The 22392-nt window shown below is 40.5% G+C and overlaps 1 protein-coding gene across 1 annotated transcript in view; it reads left to right on the plus strand.

The window, feature by feature from the left end:
• Positions 1–923: 923 nt before the first annotated feature.
• Positions 924–22392, plus strand: part of LOC128846600 (suppressor of tumorigenicity 14 protein-like) — a 28017-nt gene continuing 6548 nt past the window's right edge. Inside the window, exons 1-14 of the mRNA XM_054045821.1 lie at positions 924–1004; positions 1196–1364; positions 1980–2104; positions 3134–3201; positions 4431–4627; positions 4729–4767; positions 6996–7212; positions 9911–10053; positions 12526–12623; positions 14921–15033; positions 16014–16147; positions 18100–18204; positions 18568–18675; positions 21132–21251. Coding sequence (XP_053901796.1) covers positions 924–1004; positions 1196–1364; positions 1980–2104; positions 3134–3201; positions 4431–4627; positions 4729–4767; positions 6996–7212; positions 9911–10053; positions 12526–12623; positions 14921–15033; positions 16014–16147; positions 18100–18204; positions 18568–18675; positions 21132–21251 — 1717 coding nt within the window. The remainder of the gene's footprint in view (positions 1005–1195; positions 1365–1979; positions 2105–3133; positions 3202–4430; positions 4628–4728; positions 4768–6995; positions 7213–9910; positions 10054–12525; positions 12624–14920; positions 15034–16013; positions 16148–18099; positions 18205–18567; positions 18676–21131; positions 21252–22392) is intronic.

The following is a 22392-nucleotide window of genomic DNA, read 5'->3' on the forward strand; positions in this document are numbered from 1 at the left end:
GTGTAAAATTGGGAGTAGGTGGAAAGGAGAGGAAGACTTGAAAGAGAAACATTTGTGTGTGGTTCTTTTTTGCATTCCTGAGTCATGAAAGGGACTAGATTGCTTTCAAGCAAATTCCTTCAGCATTCTATATCACTTTTGGGTTTACTTTTTCCCTGAATTTACTTTAATACTAGGACTTTTAATATTTTAAGCCACCTATGCTCAGGGGTGCTGGAACAGTTTGTATAGCGGGGGGTGCCATGAGCCATTGAAACAAACTAACCCAACTATATGTGATGGAAACCACGTCAAGCCAGGGGGTGCTGCCGCACCCCCAGCACCTCCTAGTTCCAGCATCTATGCCTACATTTTCTTTATTGACATGCAGAATTTCACGTCAGTTGTAGTAAAGCAATTTACTCCAAGAAGGTAAACTTGAACATTAAGAAAAGTACTGTTAGTACTTCTGTTCTGTGACATAGGCACTACATTGCTGTTTTTTTAGAATTGTAGAAGTCTGTTTTCCTCAGAAATGATGCACCTCAGATGCCTGTGAATATCTCCAGGCTTTCTATCAGGTGCTCAATAGAAACTGCTGCATTTAGATCAGCTTGGATTTAATTTGTTTTTGATCATTTATGGTACATGCGCTGTTTGGAAAAGTAACTGAAAGTTTCTCTAGCTCATGTACTTCTAAGGGAGACGAATAACTGATCTTTCCTTCCTTTGGAGGGATCTCTTGAGCCTGTGTGGAAAACAAAGAGTTACAGCAGTGCTGACTCTTTTCCTTCCCACCTACCTTGAACGCAGACTGGCTCTCTCTTTAAGCAGTATGCCGAAGGTGAAATGAGAGAGGCAATAGGAAAAAGTGCACCTTATTCAAGTTCCTTTCAGGATTTTGGTGATTAGAATTGCCAGAAGCAAGTCCTCGAAGCATAAAGATGCAGTCTTTCCCCTCCAAACGGATCCCTGTGGTATACAGCATACCAGCTCCCAATGATTCTGAACATGGATCTGGGCAGGTAAGAGATTGCAACTAAGCTTTATTGCACAAAGTACAATCAACATGTTTTACTCTTGGGGATGTAGTTGACTATGTTCACGTTTGGAAAATAGCTCATAAATGAAGCAATAGTTATAAATTGGGCAAGGAAAACAGCAGCTGGTTTGTTGTCTGAGTTATTGATATTTTCCACTTGTTTTTCTTTAACAGAGTCCGAATCTTCACCATCTCCAGTCTCCTCAAGAAGAAATCTCATATGTGCAGCATTCTTTCTTCAAACAGATGAATTTGCATTTCTGGAGAAGGTGGCTTCTAGGAATGTTACCTCTGATTTCCTTAGCAGTCACTGTACTCGTGTTGGTCCTGTACTATTCATTATGTAAGTGCCATTCCTCAATAACACCATTTATTTTTCAATACCCATTTAAGTGCTGAATCCATTCCGTATTTTGACAGGTACAACTTAAAAGTTAGGCTGATGAGTTAATGTTAATTCAAAGGCAGTAACTATGTGTTGATAAACAGTAGTTAGAGAATCATGAAGGTGTGGATTGGGCTTGGACACTTGATAGATTCCATAGTCAGTAGGTCTGCAGTTAAGGGAGTTAGCGCCCGCATGCCATTACAATTCAGTCATCTTTTCAATGGGATTTGGATCCTATAGAAACTTGCCCTTTTAAAATCCCAGCCTAAAATCATAAAAATTTCTATCCTTGTGAGCCAGTAATGTTTTAGCAAATTGGTTGTATAGGTAGAAATCCAACATTGCCAACATTTGTGCTCTACTCCCCTACAAATACAGTATTATTCTCTATTGAGTATTATCCTCAGCCATTGAATAGCAGTAGTTTGATTCATTAACATGCCCTATTTTCACATCATTCTGTTGAGTAACATCAAGGTTAAATCAGTTCTTTCACAAGCATCTGGTTCTTGAACGTTTGGAGCAAGGCTAAGCTATTAACTTTGCTAATGCATGATCCTGTTTCTGTAGCTCCAGCATTCTCCTTTATCTATATTGGTGGAAGTGTAGAAATACCTAACTTGACCTATACAAATGACCTCACTGATCCAAAGTCACAGAAATTTATAATGCAAGCAGAAGCAATCCAGAACTATGTAAGTACTCACAGGTATCATAGCCTATAACTCGAAAACATTTTATCACTGGTTTAGTTGAAATCCTTTCTTCAAAATTCAAAGGTATAGTAGAAAGCTGAGGTTTGAGTCATGGGTATTTGTTCTTTTCTTTCAAAGTAATAAAATCTAGGATTAGTCTGGGAGAGAGTCAAGTTACAAAGCTTAAGACAAGTGCCCTCTTTAAGACAGGGCAAGTGGATGGGAGGCAATTAAACCTGTTACGCTGCCGTAGTGCATTAGGAATGTAACTTGCCAAATGCAACCTTGTTATCTTACACTAAATAGCAATATTTGTTGTTGTTGTTTTTAAAATAAGGGTAGTTCAAAGCTGAAAACATTCAGCTTTTGTAAAAGAACTATAAGTGAATTTATTTTTTATTCAATCTAGTTACCCTGTATTCATTTGTTGCTGCTTGGGTGTGGGTTTTTGAATTACAATTTTAAATTATTGCACAAACTCTTTTTTGGTTCCCCTCTCCTCACCATCACAACAATGCTTGCTTTCTTGCGCTTCTCATACAAGTTTGTATTTGTGAGATCAATACTGTTTCCTAGGTCCATGCTAACAGAGTTCTTTAAGCACAAAGCCGCCCTCTGTTAGCCTGTATTTCCCAACAGAGTTAATCTTGTGTCTCAAAACTGCTTTGTGCATGGCCGACATGAGTTGTCCGTGACTGGATTATAAACCAGAAATGTCACGGAGTTTAAATAATTAAAACACATAATCTAGTTTTGAAAATTTTTATATTTCCTTACACGCACTTTTTTTTCTTGGCTAAAGAAGAGTTCATTTCAACTTTTGTTCAAACTGAAATGGAAGTTGAAATGTGTACATTGCTTACCATTCTTACCTGACTAGAAACTCTTTATACTCTGTAGTCACCTTAAAATGCAATTTACTGGTGAAGTGTTTATGGCATGATACTTCAAAAAGTTTGATTAGCTGACAATCAAATTTAACAATTTCTTTTGCTCTTATATTTATCTTTCTAATTATTTAACTGTCAGTTTGCAGAACTATATGAGTCTTCTACGTTAGGGAAATATTACTTGAAATCTGTTGTTGCTGCATTTAGGTAAGTCCTTTTCTAGATGTACTAAATGAATTGTGTGAGTGTGTGTGTGTGTGTGTGTGTGTGTGTGTGTGTGTGTGTGTGTGTGTGTTATTTTTAATGGCTTTCCTTGGAGGGATATGTATAATTTTATAATACGGGAAATAAAGGCAAGTACGGTAGCATACTTAAAACCAAGGGGTAAATGCTATGAGATAAATACTTAAGGTTTTTGCTTTCAATACTTTGTTTGTTACTGAGGAAAACTATTAGACAAAATTCAAGTTGGTTGGTTGTGGATTGGTTTCATGCTGGTTGAAGGGATTGCTTTCAAGTCTATCCACCTACTTCAGATCTTGCAAGCCAGTTTTCAATAGGCATTTTTCTTTCTCTTCCACTCTTTTGAATAACCTGTTTATGTAAGATGCCTACCAATGCAACACCTTTTCTGACATCCTAAAACAAAATATACAGGTGTACATTCTGGTAGAGCACTCTACATAAGCACCTACCAGGAAAGCCAGCGCATGGACTAGAATGGTCCTACAGTCATTTCCATCTGTAATTTTTTGAAAGCCTGAGCTACTGGCCATTTTGGGATGGAGTCTAGGGATCAAGAGGCATGATCATCTGCCTTTTTATGCACATAAATCAATTGATCCAGCCACGGCTTCTTCATGTACATACCCATGCAGACTATTTTTTCCTCTTCACACGAATAATTTGAACAAGGGACTGTGTGGTTCTCTGGCTGGGCAGAACATGGGTATAATTTTGTGGTGGCATTTTTCAAAAGGAAAATGCAACTTGACTTCATAGTATTACAGGAGTATTACCATTGACTTCAATGGGAGCAGACAAGACAACTCAAAGTTTTTCAAAAAGCCACCACATTGGTGGCCCTTAGGAAAAATTGCTCTAGAGCTTTAATAGATGATGGTAAATAAAATAAAAAAGTGATTCGAATTCTATAGAAAAGTTTAAAAGGATTTTTCCTCAGGAGAATTGTTTTCAGCATTCATGCTTAACTGTTTTAGTGATGGATCTGCCTATATCCAACTTTTGTCTGTCTAGTCTATGGGAAAAGAGGAACTTTGCAAGAAGAGGGCTTTGTACCTCTATATACAGCAGTAGTAAAACAGTTGTGCAGAAAGTTAATATTGATGTATGCTAGCTGAGACTACAGAACTAATCAAAATGAAACTGAAAATGACAACTGAAATCCATTTATAATCTATTGTTTCCCCCCACAGCGAAGGAGAAGATGGTCTCCGAGCTTACTACTGGAATAAATTCTGGGCACCGCAAGAGATAGTGCACTCTTTCAAAAAATTAACCTCACTGAAACATAAGGAAATAATCAGTAAACATACACTTCAAACTACTAATTCTTCTGCTGAATCCTTTCCTGTGGAAGAGGATTTTAATCTCTTAACAATGGAGCTTTTTGGTAACAACCTATCTGTCATTTAAAAAAAAAAAAGTCTTAAAAACTCCTTCAGGTTGTGTTTTGCTCACATAGCTTACAGATGTCCCTTTTTTTAATTTAAGTTTCAGATTCTTCAGACTATGATGTGACACTGAAGTCAGGTAATTACTATTCTTAAATACACAACTTTACTACTTGCAAAACTAGGTTTTCTTTAACAATAGAATGGTGGCAGCACCACAATAATAATTATTATTAATTATATTTATTCTGGTAATGTCTAAGGGCCAAGTGAGAATTGGGTCCCATTACGGTAAGCTCTGTACTAAGAGAGAAGTAGACAGTCTCTGCCCTGAAGAGTTTATACATTAAATATAGTACATTCCTGATTATCCGAATAGCATGGGAGACATGGATTTTATTTGGATAGTTGAGAGTTCAGATAATCGAGAGTGCAGGAGCCATTCAGCAGTGGGGTGGCCTCCCCCACAGTGAGGGGTTCTTCCTCTTCCTCCTCCTTATTGAAGTCCTGGCTGGGGTCTCTGCTCTGCCTGCCTTATTCACTCCTGTGACAGCAGAGCTGCAGAGGACTTCCTGCACTGCTGCAGGAGCCATTCAGCAGCAGGGTGTCCTCCCCTACAACTAGGGGTGGATTTTCCTCACAGTCCTGGCCGGGGGAGGGGAAGTGGGCGGGGTGTCTCTGCCCTATTATCCAAACCTCTGTGTTATCCAAATCCCTTCCTTGTGCCCCAGCATGAGATGCAGGCTGCAGAGGACAAGTATTTCATGCTGCGGGCCACGGAAGGGATTTGGGTTACGCAGAGGTACAGATAATAGGGTTTTGGATAAACAGGAGTACACTGTAATAGACTGAGTGAGAGAGAATTCTTTATAATTGCTGGTCAAAACTTTCTTGCATGTTCAGCTTTTAAAGCCATATTTAGCAACCCAAATACAAAGGTGTAGACGTCAAAGGTGTAGATGAGAACCAGCAGCTCCCAATGACTTGTACTGGGAGTTTGAGCTGCTCAGCACCTAAAAATCAAACCACTTCTATAGTTGCCGAAATATATAGTGAAGAACTCAGCTCTAGACAGCCAGTTTAGAAAATTTTGGCCATTATAGTTAGTGATCCTTTTGTATGTTATTTTCTATACCAATGATATCCCCAAGTGCTTTATAGTGTCTTGAATAGTAGAGGGAGAGAAATGAAGAGGCATAGGTAAGGGAGGAGCTATGTTTTTTTCAGCTGAGATTTCAAATGATATGGCAAGAGTTGAAGAGATGGCTTGTCAGGCTAATGGAATGTGAGATGAATGGGGAGCCAGTGAAGTTCTGGGAAGAATGTGAAATGAATGGGGAGCCAGTATGTGTGAGAAGACAGTTTGCAGCAGCCTCTGTATATGTTGGGTTGATGGCAGGGATGGGGGGGACACAGACTTGCAATAATCAAACACTGCAGATGTCGGTGTGGATAGAGTTTCCTCCTTGGTGGAGTCAAGGTACAGCCATAAATGAACAATGCACCAGCAGTAATCTGAAGGTTTGCAAAGAAAGAGAAGAGAGCAGGCAGAGTCAAATAAAAGGTGTGAGACAAGAGGGAGCTATGGGACACAGATCTGTAACTGAAAGGTCTCTTGTCTCAGAGAAGCACTTCTGTGTCTGGAGACTTGTACCTGAAAGATATTAGATGATGGCAGAGTATCTCTTCTGAACCAGTTAACCCCATGCTGAAACATAAGCCCCAATTGACTGAAGGAAATGACTAAAACAATTCACTTGGAGCTAAACCTAAGGCGCATGTGCTTTCAGCTTTACAGTGAGATCAGGTATGCTGTGTTTGGTTTTGTCTGGTGAGTTTTTGGGAGGTCATATACAAAGTTATGGAGTTATGAAAAAAGCCCTAATTTTGAGGGTTTCATCTTTTGTGTGCACTTTGGTTGCCATTATAATTGTTTAGTTGGTTAGAACTGATTGTGGCCTAATTTGCACTTGCTAATGCTAAAAGCAATGGGTGCTGCTCTGATCTGAATTAATTCTAGCATTGCAATTAGCATTTGTGAAAGATGCTGGATTAACAGAAGTAGAAATTAGACTTTATATTCACAGGCCAGGTACACAGAGCTCCCCCTACCATACCACGGTGCTTCAGCTTTGTCCCAAAGCGGGCCACTTCTAGGTATGAGAATGTATCACAGCATGGCTTCAGTGTATATTCAGTCCTTGTCCTCTCTGCTGAGACTGACAAGAATGCCAGCTGGGGTAGTCTTTTAGAGATGTGGGCAACTGCTTACTAGGATCTGGACAGAGATTTCCCCAATTAATTTCTTATTTACCCTTTTGTCTACATTTTTTCAGACACTGATCTAGTTTGTCTTTTGTATATCAGTATCCTTCGACCTGTATGCAAAGCCAGGTAACAACAGGACTTTAACTTTGATGAATCCCAAGAAATCTTTTTATCAGTGGAGGCTGCGTGTTCCTTCTAACTATATTGTGAGACTTGTAGTCCTTACTCTGCATGGTGTCACTCCAGGGAGTTGTGCATCACACAGATTATCTGCATATGATTTTCTTCTTCCTCTTCAAAACAAGATCATTACAAGGTATGATCATAAAGGAAAGCTACTTTTTTCTCTGCCAAAACACACACCAAATCTTATATGTGTCACCTCCCAGAGCGCTCATGAACACATTTTTAGTTTTTATTTTTAAAAAAAGAAGGCTTGCATAGCTCAAGAGATTGGTAATGAAACATACAACCTTCTAAAGGTTCTAAAGGCTAGTTCAAGATCCAGCCTGGTTTAGCAGTGACCAGAACTCAGTACCATGTGATGCCTCTTTGGTAACCTACCTGAAATAAATAGGTGGTCTTGTTGCAGTTCCTATCAAAGAGATATCTGGACTCATAAGTATCTGCCAATATTTAGCACTCGTATTCACCTTTGTTTATGCACTTAGCAAGGAGGTCAGGGATTGAAAAGGGCACACACTGGTTGACTCATTGCCTAGTTGTAGTCCCTCATTCCCTTCAAATCAGCACTGAGACACACAGGGTGAGCACGGTGGAGAACTCAGTGTTGCTGCTGCCCATAGAGATCAATTTCAAGGACTGTCAGCCCATCGTGTTTTACAAGCAGTAATTTGGATATTTAGAAAGCAAAGAAGAAATGTGTTGGCTTGGATTCAATTCAAGTTAGTATCAAGAGGCTTGTGATATTATCAGTTAAAGCTTCATGTCAGAGAGGACATTTTTATTTCAGTTACATGTATTTATCTCCTACAAAGTACATTTGAACTCACCTGTGCACTCATGTTTGCCAACAGGAGTCTCAAAAATAGGAGCTGATACGCTGGGAGAATTAAGTACATACACAGGAAAGATAGTGGGATTGGAGAAAGTCTATCTGCCATGTACAATTCAAGTGCGGGAAATACTTTGTGTGTGTGTGTGTGCTTGTTTTGCTGTGGGGTACTAATCACCCGTCACACTTGTTCACTGACTGAATGTGTATTTTTGTGTATCCCCCAAAATTCTTTAGAGTGGTCAAACACAACTAGTGGTTAACTCTGTCCAATGCTCTGGACAGGTCCAGTGGAATCTATGGACACGTGTCCACTGTCCATGGTTGAGAATAGATAATCATTTACTGTGGGTGCTGTATCCAGAGTTCCCTTTGACTTTTGATGCCTTGCAGTCTTCCAAGACTTCAATTTATGTGTGATCCCAAATCCCAGAGGAAGAGAAGTTTGAGATGCTTCAGGTGATCATCCCTTTCTGTGTACTTGATCCCCTAGGTCACATTAGAAACAAATGCAGCTGTACACATGCAGGATGGCGAATATACCTCCCCACTTTGAACTCCAAAACCCACTGGTTCTATCCCATGAGCTAAAGGGCAATCTCCATTAACTGTCCTTAGTATTCAGTTTATTCATGCTATTCTCTGTTCTAGAAGGTGACTCAACTGGGAGGCCATCAATGATTCTGAGTAGTTCCCACAAAGTACAATAGTGAACCGTACACAGTTGCAAATACCTAGCCATGAAAGTACAAGTGAGGCTGTGCAACACCATAAAAATGCACACCGCATATAAATATTTGAAGACTTTGTTGTATATCCTCGGTATGCAATTTCATGACCCCATCTCAAGGAAGATACAGCACAAATAAAATAGGCTCAGAAACTGGTGACCAAACACTAGATGCATGGAAAAACTTACATATGAGAGGGAAAATATTTGGACTATTAGTTCAGAGAAGAGTTGAGTAAGAGGCACTGGGTAGACCGAAGTACATAAAATAATGAAAGGTACACAGAATGTCAGTTGGGATCTTCTGTTTACCCTGTATACAGGGCCAGGGACTAGCCAATAAAATTTAATGGGGAAAAATATTCTCTTACGTAATAAGTAACCTTTGGAACTCAAAGGCACAAGATAACATGGAATCAAAGAGCTTAGTGCGGTGGATAGTTTCTATAACCATTAGGTAATCTCTTACTGGTTTGCACATGTAACTGCCATACTTAGAATGGGGAACACCACTAGAATCAGTGATAACTTGCCTACTAGTAAGCAGATAAAAGAAAACTTCAAATGTACTGTGGGTTTAAAAGTAGTACAGACATTCATATGGATAAGACTATCCACAGTTATTGAAGGTGGCATAAATTATAAGGGATATTAGACCCTGGTGCTTCAGGGTATCAGCCAACTATTTATTGCTTGGAATTAAGAAGAAATTTCCCTCACTGGCAGGTTTTTACCTTATTGCCCGTTGGGTGGCTTCTTCCATCTTGCTGAAAAACCTCTGGTAATTGGTCATTCTGAAACATGTAACTAGGCGAAATGGTACTTTTCAGATGCCAAGATTTTCGGGGCAGGGACTGTCACTTACTCTGTTTGTACAGCACCTAACACAATGGAGTCCCGGCCTAGTTGGCTTCTAGGTACTATCACTATGTACAGGCTTAACTGGCCTGATGTGATATTGCATATCTGATGGCTTTGTAAAACTGCAAATCTCTATGTACCTATTAGCAGCATCCTTTTGGCAGTGAGACCAGGTATCTTAAAACTACCCCAGACCCTGTGTTTGAGTAAATGAAATCTGAGATTGGGAAACTACAGGTCAACATATTGGGCGCTCAAATGGCAAACAATTCATTGATGGGATAAAAGAAAAGCAAGTGTCCAGGAGAGTTATGTCAAAGTTCAGCTGAATGTATTGGAAGAATTGCAGTCTAATTTCAGAGAAGGATGGGTAGTATAGAATGTTATCTATGTTTGTTTATATTTCAGATGGTGTGGAGTACCAGGGGCCTGGAGCCCTCCTGTCATACGGTTAACTTCATCAAGTAATGTTATGCTGGTCACCTTCTCACTGGACAGAAGAAAAGAGAGTAACATGCTAAAAGCATACTTCCAAGCTGTTCCTAAAGTTGGTATGTACTCAAATCAATTATGTATTTGATGTAGCCACTACTAATGTAGGACATTACTTCTTGGAGGTTATTGTTTCTGGAAAAAAGAAGTTTCCATTCTGATCTCCCTGAAGATGATTTCAGGTAGCTGAGCAGAGGATGAGGATTGAGATCCTTCCATTTGGTAGGATTAATCTTCCTCTCTGGTTACTATTAGACCATCTCTCCTAATAGTTGCATTTGCCCCCAGCTCTAACTCACTAAATTTCGTGTTTACTCTTCACATATACTCCCAAGAGAGCATGTTGGCAATCTCCGTAAAGAGGCACAAGGCTGCTATACAATCTTGGTGCTCCTGCCAGCTCCAGTCTGAGGCACACTGGTAGAGAGTGTTTGGGTTAAGCTTGCAATTCCGTCTGGTTACAGTGGAATACTTTGAGTTGCCGTGGCTTGAGTCACCTGCAGTTTGCTGCAGACACTTCTGAAGTGAAACTAATACCAATAATTATTTAGTTGCTTGCCATTACTGAATCTTCCCCCTTCTTCTGATAAATAAGGGATCATAGATATTAATGGACAGAATTAATGGCCAATGCGTTTTGTCCCTATGGAATAAATTATAGGGAATAGCCCCTACAAAGCTAAATTTTCAAAGGTGACAGATAATTTTGAGTACATCGGTTTTTGCTTGTCCAACTTAATACCCTCAGTGGTCTTACTTTAAGTAAATGCTCAGCAGCACCTGCCTTTTGAAAATCAGACCCCTTCAAGATTGCCCAAGTTGGGCACCCAAAATTACTAGACGCTCAAATTTCGCCATGGAAATGAATTCAGTTTTAAATATAATAGGTAAATGCAATTGCTCTTGATTTCTTAATTCACACACTGCTATATTGCTTCAAGAAAACAGTCAATAGGAATTGGGGGGCAGAGACTGGATGATTACAAGTATTGTCAGTGGGAAGTGGAGTTTTTCAGTCACCAATTCAAATGTAGCACCAGTCTTAAAGATACACAAACTGGCTTACATGAAATTAATTGAAGATCTCCGTCCACTTTTTAATGGTTCAGTGTTAACATCATGAAAATGCCATCTTCATTCTATGGCAAGCTCCTCAGAGAAGTCAACGACCATTCAGAGAGGTCGTTTCTACAGATCAATGTTGAGGTACATTCACAGGTGTGGTGTGTGTATGTTAATGCCTCCTTGCAGGCCACTGTATTTACCAAGAGGGGATTTTCCATTCTTGTATCCTCTTTGTGTAGAATGTTTGCTCTTTCCTTCCACAGTGTAGTTGCAAATGAGAGTGTGAGGTCGAACAGCTTCTCTTTTTATTTGAATAAAATTGTTCTTTGCTGATGGGTGGGTTGATCTTTCCTTGTTACTCCTTTTATACACCGGGGGGTGGGGGGGGTGGGAAGATCATATAGCCCACAAATGGAACCAGAAAGGAATAAAACCTGTGAATGTAGTCTGCTATAGTAGAAGCAAAACATTTCATGTAAGAGTATTTCCCATTACTATTAAAATATACCTTCTGTTTAATTTGTCAAAAAAAGCGATATTATCTTCACAAAGTAAATCAATGGGTAGCCTCCCTACTGAAATGAGAAAAGCATGTCTTGGGGTATAACTGCAGAAATATTATTCTTGGAAAGAAGGATGAAGAAGTAGCAATATTTGCTATGCACAAGTATTCAACCATATTGGCACTTAGCGAAGCCAGGGGCCTGAGTCTACTTTTACTTACACCAGTTTGACATCAGTGTCAGTCATTGAATTCAGTGGCATTATTGCAGACTTACATTTGTGGTACTGAGTGAGGAATTTTGCCTTGTCTCAATAATACATTAGTATAATCTCTCATTTGTGTTGCACCTGTGGTTCTAAGGGGCTCCCAAAGCATGTAAGTCTGTATACTATTCTGACTTTGCTGAAGACGAGAGAGCAAAACTTTGAACCACTATAGATAGCAGGAGAAGGGAGGGGATGCGGGAGTGTGGTAGATACGAGAGGAAGGAAATGTTCATTTAATCTGCCACTGAAAGGCTTCTGCTGCTGGGATAGAAACACATACACAACAGTTGAAGACATAAGACTATCGTGTCTAATATGAAACAACAAAATGAATGTTCAGCAATTACTTGGTAATAGGAAGCAAAGTATATTTGGTTATTCTTATCATCGATATCTAATATACCCGTACTTAGCTAATACTGGAGGACAGCACTTGGATTCATCTACTGCTCTCATTTGAAAGTTAATTGTTTTAATTATGTCTAGAAATAGGAGATGTGATAGGAAATCCCAGAATGATGACAACGTAGGGTAGTTATTCTCTGGGAACATAGGATGAAGTGAGATGGCAAGTGTCATGGCCCATTCTCCTATCTCTAGTCTGTATCTAGAGAAGGAACAGAGAGTGAATTAAATACTCCTCTTAAGTGCCATTTATATAACTGTGTAGATGTATTGGTATTTTTCTCTTCCAGTCTGTGGTGGGCGTTACATCTCTTGGAATGGGACAGTGAGTTCCCCTTATTATCCAAGCTACTATCCACCAAACATTGACTGCAGCTGGCTACTCAGAGTAAGTCTGTGCAAATAGTAGTGATTTCATTAGGTTTTCATTTTATGTATCAGAAGTAAAAATGGGAGCACATGCCTTCCATTGTGGATGAAACAAGGAAATCCATGCCACGAACCCTGCTAGCAACCATTGTGCATAAAAATGGCAGCTGATCGCATGTTTTCATCTGTGCTGCAGACTAGGCTTTAGGTACCTCTGCAAGTGGGGCAGGCGACGACAAATTAGCCTGTGGTAGCTACAAAATACTGGACTAGTAGGCCTATTACTCTGTTCTAACTCAGCAGCCTATTATTACCCCCTTGGCATAAGCAGTTAGTGGCTATTTGGGGCCTGGCTGGATCATTTCCACTAGGAAGAGAAATGGATGATACAAGTCATGTATTACTTTGGTGCAGTCCTATTCCTTCACAAAGGATGCACACAGTCCTGTTTGCTTGAACGCAGTAGAAACAAACAGGAGGAAGCTTTCTTGTTCAGAAATCTAAGTCTGCTTTTCCAAAAGATGTTTGCAAAAGAAGCTCCGACTCTCGGCTTCCTCACAGGGCTACGTAAACTACTGCTTCTCCCACTACCTGCTGGCTTTCTCGTAGCTTTCTGCCTGTGGTTACAGCAATGTGTGGCTATCTATGTCAATCAATGCCTTTGCTCCTATGTTTGCAGTCAGTCCCAGGGAAACTTTGCAGTCCACTGGCCTTAGCTTCTAATAGGGTTTGCCATGCAGCCCCATTGCCTTGGACAGTGGCTTACAATTATTTCCAGCTGTCATTAAATAAAGGCTTGCAACTGTCTGTAGATCAGACTTCTGCTTTCTGGCAGCCATTAACACTTGACAGTATAACACTATAATCTAGGCATAGGGCCCTACCAAATTCATGGCTGTGAAAAACCCGTCATGGACTGTGAAATCTGGTCTCCCCTGTGAAATGTGCCAGGGAGGGGCAGGGCTGGGGGTGCCTCAGCTGGGGATCCTACCATGCTCCAGGCTCCTGGCAGGGCTGGGGAGAGATGGGACTTCCTTTTGTGCTGCAGAGGCTGCTCCTGGGGCAGGGTCAGACCCATCTCCAGAAACCTCCCCCAGCTGTGGGAAGCTCTGCACCTCCACCTCACTTCCTGCCCCCATCGCTCTCCAGCCAGGTCACTGTACAGGTCGCTCCCCAGGGGTCATTACAGGTGGCAGCCGCAGAGCTTCTTGCAGCCGGGGGAGGTTCACGGAGGTGGGTCTGACCCGGCTGGGATTAGCAGCTGGAGCCCAGCACATGGTAGGATCCCCCGCTGGAGCGTCCCTAGCCAACAGTGCCAGAACTGGGGGCACTGGGGGCCATGCCCCCCCTTTTTTAACATGGACATAGTTTGGGGCGATGGGGCAATGTTGTTTCCCCAAACTGCAAGCCTCGGGCAGGCACACAGCCTCTGGCAGTGCCTCTCTGAGCCTGTGCAAGGCTTGCAGTTTGGGGGGGGAGGAGAGGCATGGCTCCTGGCCCCCCCTGGTTCCGACACTGGTGGTTCCCCACTTCTACAAAGGTTCCGGCACCCTTGCCACATCCTTGCTCCTCCCTGGCTCCAGACCCAGGGCTTCGTGGTTAAAGGGGCCTTGGGCTGGCAGTGTTTGCAGGGGGGAACCACAGCACCTCCCCCCATGACAACAGGGCCCTGGACTGTCGCCCCACCCATAAGGCTGGCCCTGCCCCCCCAAAAAAGTGATGACCTCCCCCACAATACCATGTGACCCTTGTTCTGCATTGCCTGCTGCCCAGATCTGAAGGCAGCGCCTCTGTCAGCAGCAGCACAGAAGTAAGGGTGGCAATACCACGACCCTCCTACAATAGCCTTGTGATACCCCACAGCCCTCTCTTGTGTCGGGACTCCCATGGTTATTACACTGTGAAATTTCAGATGTAAATATCTGAAACTGTGAAATTGACTTTAAAAAAAAAAAAGCCTATGGCTGTGAAATTGACCAAAATAGACGTTAATTTAGTAGGGCCCTATTTATGCACCAGTACTGTTAACTGTAAGGGTTTAGGAGGAAAATTTCAAAGACACAAATGGTGGTTGGGCTTCTAGCTCCCAAAGGAGTTGGGTGCTTAACTGCAATTTATGCCTTAGGAAATCTCCTTTTTATTACATACCTTTCTTACCTATTGCTGGGAGTAGGCGGAGGTGGTATTTTCTTCTATAATCTGATGATGGGAATGTGATTTATTAATGCCTGTCCATTTGATTTTGAGGTAATAGAACAGAATGCATCAACTGCTTGGTTTTGTTTTGTTTTTGTTTGTTTAACACTTTGATTGTAGGCACCTCTGCCTGGATATAAGTTATCACTAAAAATCCTTGTCATACAAATTCAAGAGAAGTCTCCAGGGTCCAATAAATGTGATAAGGACTGGTTAGAAATTGATGGAGTTAGGTGAGTTAAAACACCACTCACTATTTTATTTGACATTTACATTAATTAGTGATATTCAGAGAGGACACAACTTGCCATTCTATAAAACATTCTGTACTAAAATCTTGAATTTCTCCAGCTACTTCCAGTGCAGAAACATACAACTTTGCAGACATTGTGACATCTTTATTTAGGCTTTCAATGGACGTATTTTTCCTAATTATGGCTAAGCAGCAAACAGGTCAAATAGTTGTCACCAATGGTAATAAAAGCCTCATGCCTATTTCACATCAATTAAAAAAATACTTAATCTATACATTCATTACAAAAGTTGGTGGTCCAAGAGATGTTTAGTGCAGGATCCTGCATTGTTTTGCTGGAGGTGTGAATTCCTGGCTACCATCTTGAACTAGCTTCTTTTCTCGGGAGTGAGATCCTTTGCCATTTTAAAGCTTTGTTTTCTGTTTCCAATGTCTCTTTAATGATTGCTCTTTGCCTTGGTTATTGAAAACAAAATTAGACGTGATCAGTCACTCGTCCTTCAGAAGGAGAAAATTCAAGGTTGCAACTGCAATGTTGGATTGTGAGGATCCATGTCTAGGAAGTGAAAATGCTGGGTTTGCAAAACTGAACTGAAAACCTTTAAACAAACTTTTAGTTTCCAAAGGCAGAGGATGTGGTTGCAGTATTGACCTTCTTGCTATTTTTAGAACTTTAGGCTTCTAGTCTGTGAGAACCAAGAAATTCATTACATGCAAAATAGTTTGGAAAAAAATAAGTTACCTACATTGTATTTTAAACCTCCAAAGATAAGTTTTGGGAGCACATGTTTAATGTAAAGATTTATCCAAACCATATCATCATCTTTAAATGTTAGTTGTTTTGTACATGTAATAATAGGGTAGCTGAGTTGGCAAGATACAGTAAAGTAACATACAAATACTGTTAAGACTTGGTGAAGGTGGATTGTAGTTGTAATTATTCTGTTCTATACTTGACAGATATTGTAAAGCTATTGCTGAAAGCAACAGAAACAAGGAATATGGCTATTCAGTTGCGATTAATTTCCATTCAGATGAACTGGTCACGCACAGAGGGTTTTATATTGAATATAAAGCTTTCAGTCACACAGATCGTAAGTGGATACAAGTGCACTTTAACATGGACCCCTTAAAAACTACAGCTTTGGGGGAAACCTTGCTTCATAGACCTACGTTTTGTAGCCTAAAGGACTCACCTGCTTGCGCGCGTGCGCGTGTGTGTGTGTGTGTGTGTGTGTGTGTGTGTGTGTGTATTTTATATATATATAAATATTTATATAATAAATAAACTATCTGGTTTATTGTAAGAGGTTCATAAATTTATATTAAAGTAAGTTTGACTGTAATGCAAGAGACCTACAGGTCAAAAACCTGTATGTTAAGCTAAAGCAAAGTTAGCATATCTATATTGGGCCCTTTTATCCAGAAAGCAAAGTTAACCTTTATCTTGTTTATCCTATGCCTAAATAGAGAAGTACCCACGCCTATGTCTAAGACCTTTACCTAGATCAATAGACAATGGAGAATGGCATAGGGGGGTTTTCAGTGTTGTACCCACAGACTTAACAAGTACACCACAAGACACTGATGTGCGTACATACCTGTCATCAGTACATACATACATACTAGCCTATGGAGTAAGTGTACCCTAACATTTCTGTGGGTGAGGAATGAAATTTGGGCATAAGAGGAAGGATTTCTGGCACTTGCCTTATAAAAGAGGTGACATACCTCAATAGAGTACTCCATTCTCACTTACTTACTTCCTCTCTCTCTCTCTCTCTCTCTCTCTCTCTTCTATCTATCTATCTATGATGACTACTACTATTAGTAGGCTATATTTGTTCTTCTTAAACTTTCTTTCAAGGGAACTAGGCTAAGCTCGGTTTCCCTAAGTTTTATTCTTTGTTTATTAGGTTTTGATTTTAAGTTTTAGTTAGTCAAGTAAACCCTAAGTTAGATTTGATAGTTCTTAGCATTAGCGTCTTTAAGCACTGCATCCCTCACTCAAGAATTCAGAAACCTGAAGCGCCAGGCTATTCCTGTGTCTCTTACCACCAGGTTATTAGGGAAGGGTGTGAGTATATTAACCAAAGTTTTGTAGCATATAATACTATATTATCATATGTATCTTTTGAATAGCAGTAATGCAATTGTAACTTTGTAACTTTGATTATTTTACCATTTACTTACTATTATTGATTTTAATAAAAAGTCTTTAAGGCTATATCTGTCTCAGTGTGAGCTTCCTGTCATACCCCCGAGGGTCCTTTGTAAATTCCGTGAAGCCTGATTTAGGACAAGAACCTTATCTTCTAATCAGACAAATTGGCGAGCCTAAAACCCATACTATTAATATTAATAATTAATTTGTATTAATACTAATTAATTAAACACGATAAATAAATTAAATTTCCATATTATCCAAAATAATATTATTAGTACACCCTAAATCAGGCTACAGTTTCACACTCTAACTCATAGTAATTGTGGAATGAACAGAGAGTTGTCCTTCAACCTGATTGATCCTGCCTGTCTGGTCCAGAGGTGAGGGGAAAAGAGTCTCTGCTGACTTGACCAGGCACAGACAGCAAATTTGCAGGCAAACTGTATTAAACCTTGTCCCTAAGAATCTAGAGGCTGGCATGCTCCAGTTATTATGCAAGGTCACTAATGTTACTAACAAAGCTTTCTAGTAATGATAACCTACAGGTTTCTGTCTTAATGTTGTTGTCCAGTTGGAGATTCTTGGTATATTTAAATCATTAAACATCTGCATAATTAGCACTCACAGCAAATAAATCTGTATGGCCTCCACATCTTCAATGACAATGATAAGAAGGTTAATACCGATTTAAATTCTCCAACCCATTAATTTAAATTCACATAAATCAGAGCACCTGTTAAAATCACTGACCTTTTAAAAAAAAAATCGCATTTGCCTTAGTTGAATTTTATAGAACAAAAATAATGAGGTACTGCCACCCTCAGTGCATATTTGGTCCATGACACCATTTTCATTACTTCTATATTTTTTTTCTTCTAGCATGTCCTAAACAATTTAAATGTACAGACAGAACATGCATTCCTTTAAACAACCAATGTGATGGATGGAAAGACTGCTCAGATGGCAGTGATGAATTAGACTGTGGTAAGCTTATTCAATTTCTGTTTTTAAAAACAGTCCTTCAGCAAGGCACTCAGAGGGCTGTAAAACACTTTTTCTAAAAAGTGCAATCAGAGGGAATAATCCTTGAAATAATATCCTTCAATAATACCATATAACCCTCCACCTACCAAAAATAAAATACATATTGCATAAGAACCAGACCTTCCAAGAAACAGTCAATGTTTTACATATTTATTCCAGAGCTTCCTGTAAAAGGACTAAAACAATGGAAAGGATAATCTTAGCCTACTTCAGAGTACTGTGTTCTTGAGTGTTTTCAGATCCTTGGATGAATGACGCTGTGACTGGGAAGTGCCATGATATTTATAGATCTCGCTTCTTCAGGCTGTAGTCCAGAGGAGTCTAACTGTGGCGATGGGAAGTGTAAACACCGTTCAAAGACATGCAAAGGGGACGACAGTTGCGGAGAGGATAGTGATGAAAATGATTGCCGTAAGTGTGTTGAAAAGTAGTTTAGGATATCAGTGGGGAGTCGGGGGATAGGGTTATGTTCATTTACTTACTGTCTACAGTTTTTGTGAATTATCTGATAAATGTATGGAATAGCCTGCATTGTGTATATGTGTGGTGTGAGGATAATTAGAACTTTCATACGCATGCATCATGTTATGCTTTTCAAAATATTAGCATGTGTTGATCACACTTCATGCTCTCCATTATGTTACATAACAACTGAACCTTAGATTGACTGGGTGAACTGGATGGTTTTTGGCTACCAATAAGGGTAAAATGAACTTGCTGAAGGAACAGGAAAGATCATAGTTATATATGTGGGAATAAAGACTGTTGGAGAATCAAAGGTGATTTACCATCATATCTATGGCTCTGTCAGTGCCAGAATGTTTCTTGCAAAAGTGCAGGAGAGTTTGAGGTTCTGAAAATGATATTGAAACTAAGTCAATGTCTTTGCTGCAAAAAACGTCAAAATGTTTCTTGCTTGAGTGTTGTCCCCTGTCCCAAAATAGTATTTGCATAATCTGGGAGGTTGAGTCCTTCATAGAATGTAGCCATCACAAGGATGCATGCTCTGTGACTAGGGAAAATGAACTACCAGCAGGTCAGGTAATACCTCAGGGAATCCACAGTTCACTTGATAGTCAGAGTTTTCTTCTCAATAACAGAATATGTTCTCATCCTGGGGAACAACTTTCTGCTTAAATATTGGATTGGGTGCTCTTTGCCGTCAAAGTCCTGGGAGAGCACCACTCCCAGCCTGGCCTCCGGTGAATGAACTACTATTGGGAGAAGTCTGCATTGGCAAGGATAAGCATCTAGCCCAGCCACGCCTTCAGACCGTTGAAAGGTTCATCGCATCAGTCGTCTCACCAGACCTTTTTGGTGTCTCTGCCTTTTAGTAGATCATTCAGGGGAGCCGCAATCAAGGCAAAGGTGGAGATGAACCAGTAATAATATCCTTCCAGACTGAGGAAGCAGCATATCTGTCTTCTGAGCCAGCATGTGGGGCACGAGTTTAACATGTGGACTTTATCTAGCACCAGGTTTCAGAGTAGCAGCCGTGTTAGTCTGTGTCCGCCAAAAGAACAGGAGTTCTTGTGGCACTTTAGAAACTAACAAATTTATTAGAGCATAAGCTTTCGTGGACTACTGCCCACTTCTTCGGATGCATATAGAGTGGAACATATATTGAGGAGATATATATACACACATACAGAGAGCATGAACAGGTGGGAGTTGTCTTACTAACTCTGAGAGGCCAATTAAGTAAGAGAAAAAAAACTTTTGAAGTGATAATCAAGCTAGCCCAGTACAGACAGTTTGATAAGAAGTGTGAGAATACTTACAAGGGGAGATAGATTCAATGTTTGTAATGGCTCAGCCATTCCCAGTCCTTATTCAATCCTGAGTTGATTGTATCTAGTTTGCATATAAATTCCAGCTCAGCAGTCTCTCATTGGAGTCTGTTTTTGAAGTTTTTCTGTTGTAATATAGCCACCCGCAGGTCTGTCATTGAATGGCCAGACAGGTTAAAGTGTTCTCCCACTGGTTTTTGAGTATTATGATTCCTGATGTCAGATTTGTGTCCATTAACACCAGGTTAGCTGTGACATTATCGGGGATACTGTTCCTGATAGCTTGTAGTCCATCTTTACTCTCACCAGTAACCACACATCACTGAACAAAAACACTGACCCAGGAACCTATCCCTGTAACAAAGCCCGATGCCAACTCTGTCCACATATCTATTCAAGTGACATCATCATAGGACCTAATCACATCAGCCATACCATCAGGGGCTCGTTCACCTGCACATCTACCGATGTGATATATGCCATCATGTGCCAGCAATGCCCCTCTGCCATGTACATTGGCCAAACCAGACAGTCTCTACGCAAAAGAATTAATGGACACAAAGAGGTAAAGCAGGGTGGCTTTGTTTTAGCAACATAGGCCACTTCATTCCTGAATGACAGCAGCCCATTAACTTCACATGTTTAGTTGACTTGCCTTAAATATCTTGAGTGTCCTCATACAGACATGACCTTAGAGGTGTAGCTTTCAATGCCTTTGTCTAAATCATATTTATAAATAATGTGACCAAGCTTCCTCTCCACCTCGGTGGGTCCTGCACTTCTGTTTAGCCGGGGCTGGGGTATTCCTCTTTTTCTTCAGAATTTCCCCCCATGCCCCTGGGTTTATTGTCCACACCCTATTGGAGCAGGGTTCCTCCTGGCCTTCCCTCAGACCTCCGGGGCCTGGAAGGGCCAACCACCCTGTTGGGCAGGGATTCTCCCACCCTTCGCCACTGTACCTGCGTGGCTTCTCTCGTAATGCTTGTCAGCATCTGCACTGCATAGCTCTCCAGTAGCTCACCTTCCTCCCTCCGCTCCTATACTCCATTTTTTCACCTCGGTCATGTTTTTTTTCAGCCTATAAAAGTTGTTCCTCATATGCATATAAATGCCTGAATGGAAAATGCCCCACAAAACCAAACCCAGAATGTGATGGAATAACAGACTGTGGAGATGGATCTGATGAAATGAACTGTGGTATGTGAAGTTTAATTCATTTGAAATACATTTTAAATGAAAGTTAATTCATGAGTGAATGATTGCAGTAAACGTAAATATATATTTATGTATTTGGCTCAAAATTTGGGTCAAATTTAGTATATATTTAAAAAGAAAAGATAGGATTTATAAAACTCCATATGAATAAAAATAATTCTTTGATAATATTTATATGAAAACATTTCCTTTACATCTTTCTCTGCTTTATCATCAACCCAAATACAATAACCTTGGGCCAGTTGAGGATGCCCAGAAAGTGACAATTATTTAAAATACTGCACTAAGTGAAACTGACGTGTCTGGGATCAGTGTCCACACTGAGTGAAGTTAAAAAAAAGTGAAGAAGTCACATATGTGGTGAAATTTGATATTAAAACTTCCTTTTAAATAAGATCTTACCTGTAATACCTGTAAAAATAGTGTTTTTAGTATTATCAAGAGCATCCACTTTGTACCTTAGCTTGGATAGAATACTGGAGCAGGATCAGTAGATGTGAGTTCAATTCCTGGCTCTGTCATAGAATCATAGAAGATTAGGGTTGGAAGAGACCTCAGGAAGTCATCTAGTCCAACCTCCTGCTCAAAGCAGGACCAACCCCAACTATATCATCCCAGCCAGGGCTTTGTCAAGAAGGGCCTTAAAAACCTCTAAGGATGGAGATTCCACCACCTCCCTAGGTAACCCATTCCAGTGCTTCACCACCCTCCTAGTGAAATAGTTGTTCCTAATATGCAACCTAGACCTCCCACACTGCAACTTGAGACCGTTGCTGCTGCTTCTGTCATCTATCACCACCGAGAACAGCCTAATTCCATCCTCTTTGGAACCCCCTTTCAGATAGTTGAAGGCTGCTATCAAATGCCCCCTCACTCTTCTCTTCTGCAGACTAAAGAAGCCCAGTTTCCTCAGCCTCTCCTCATAAGTCATGTTCTCCAGCCCCCCATCATTTTCTTTGCCCTCTGCTGGACTCTCTCCAATTTGTCCACATCCTTTCTGTAGTGGGGGCCCCAAAACTGGACGCAGTACTCCAGATGTGACCTCACCAGTGCCGAATAGAGGGGAATAATCACTTCCCTTGTTCCACTGGCAATACTCCTACTAATGCAGCCCAATATGCCA

Source organism: Malaclemys terrapin, chromosome 1 (assembly GCF_027887155.1).
Source record: "Malaclemys terrapin pileata isolate rMalTer1 chromosome 1, rMalTer1.hap1, whole genome shotgun sequence".
In the NCBI taxonomy this organism is placed as follows: domain Eukaryota; kingdom Metazoa; phylum Chordata; order Testudines; family Emydidae; genus Malaclemys; species Malaclemys terrapin.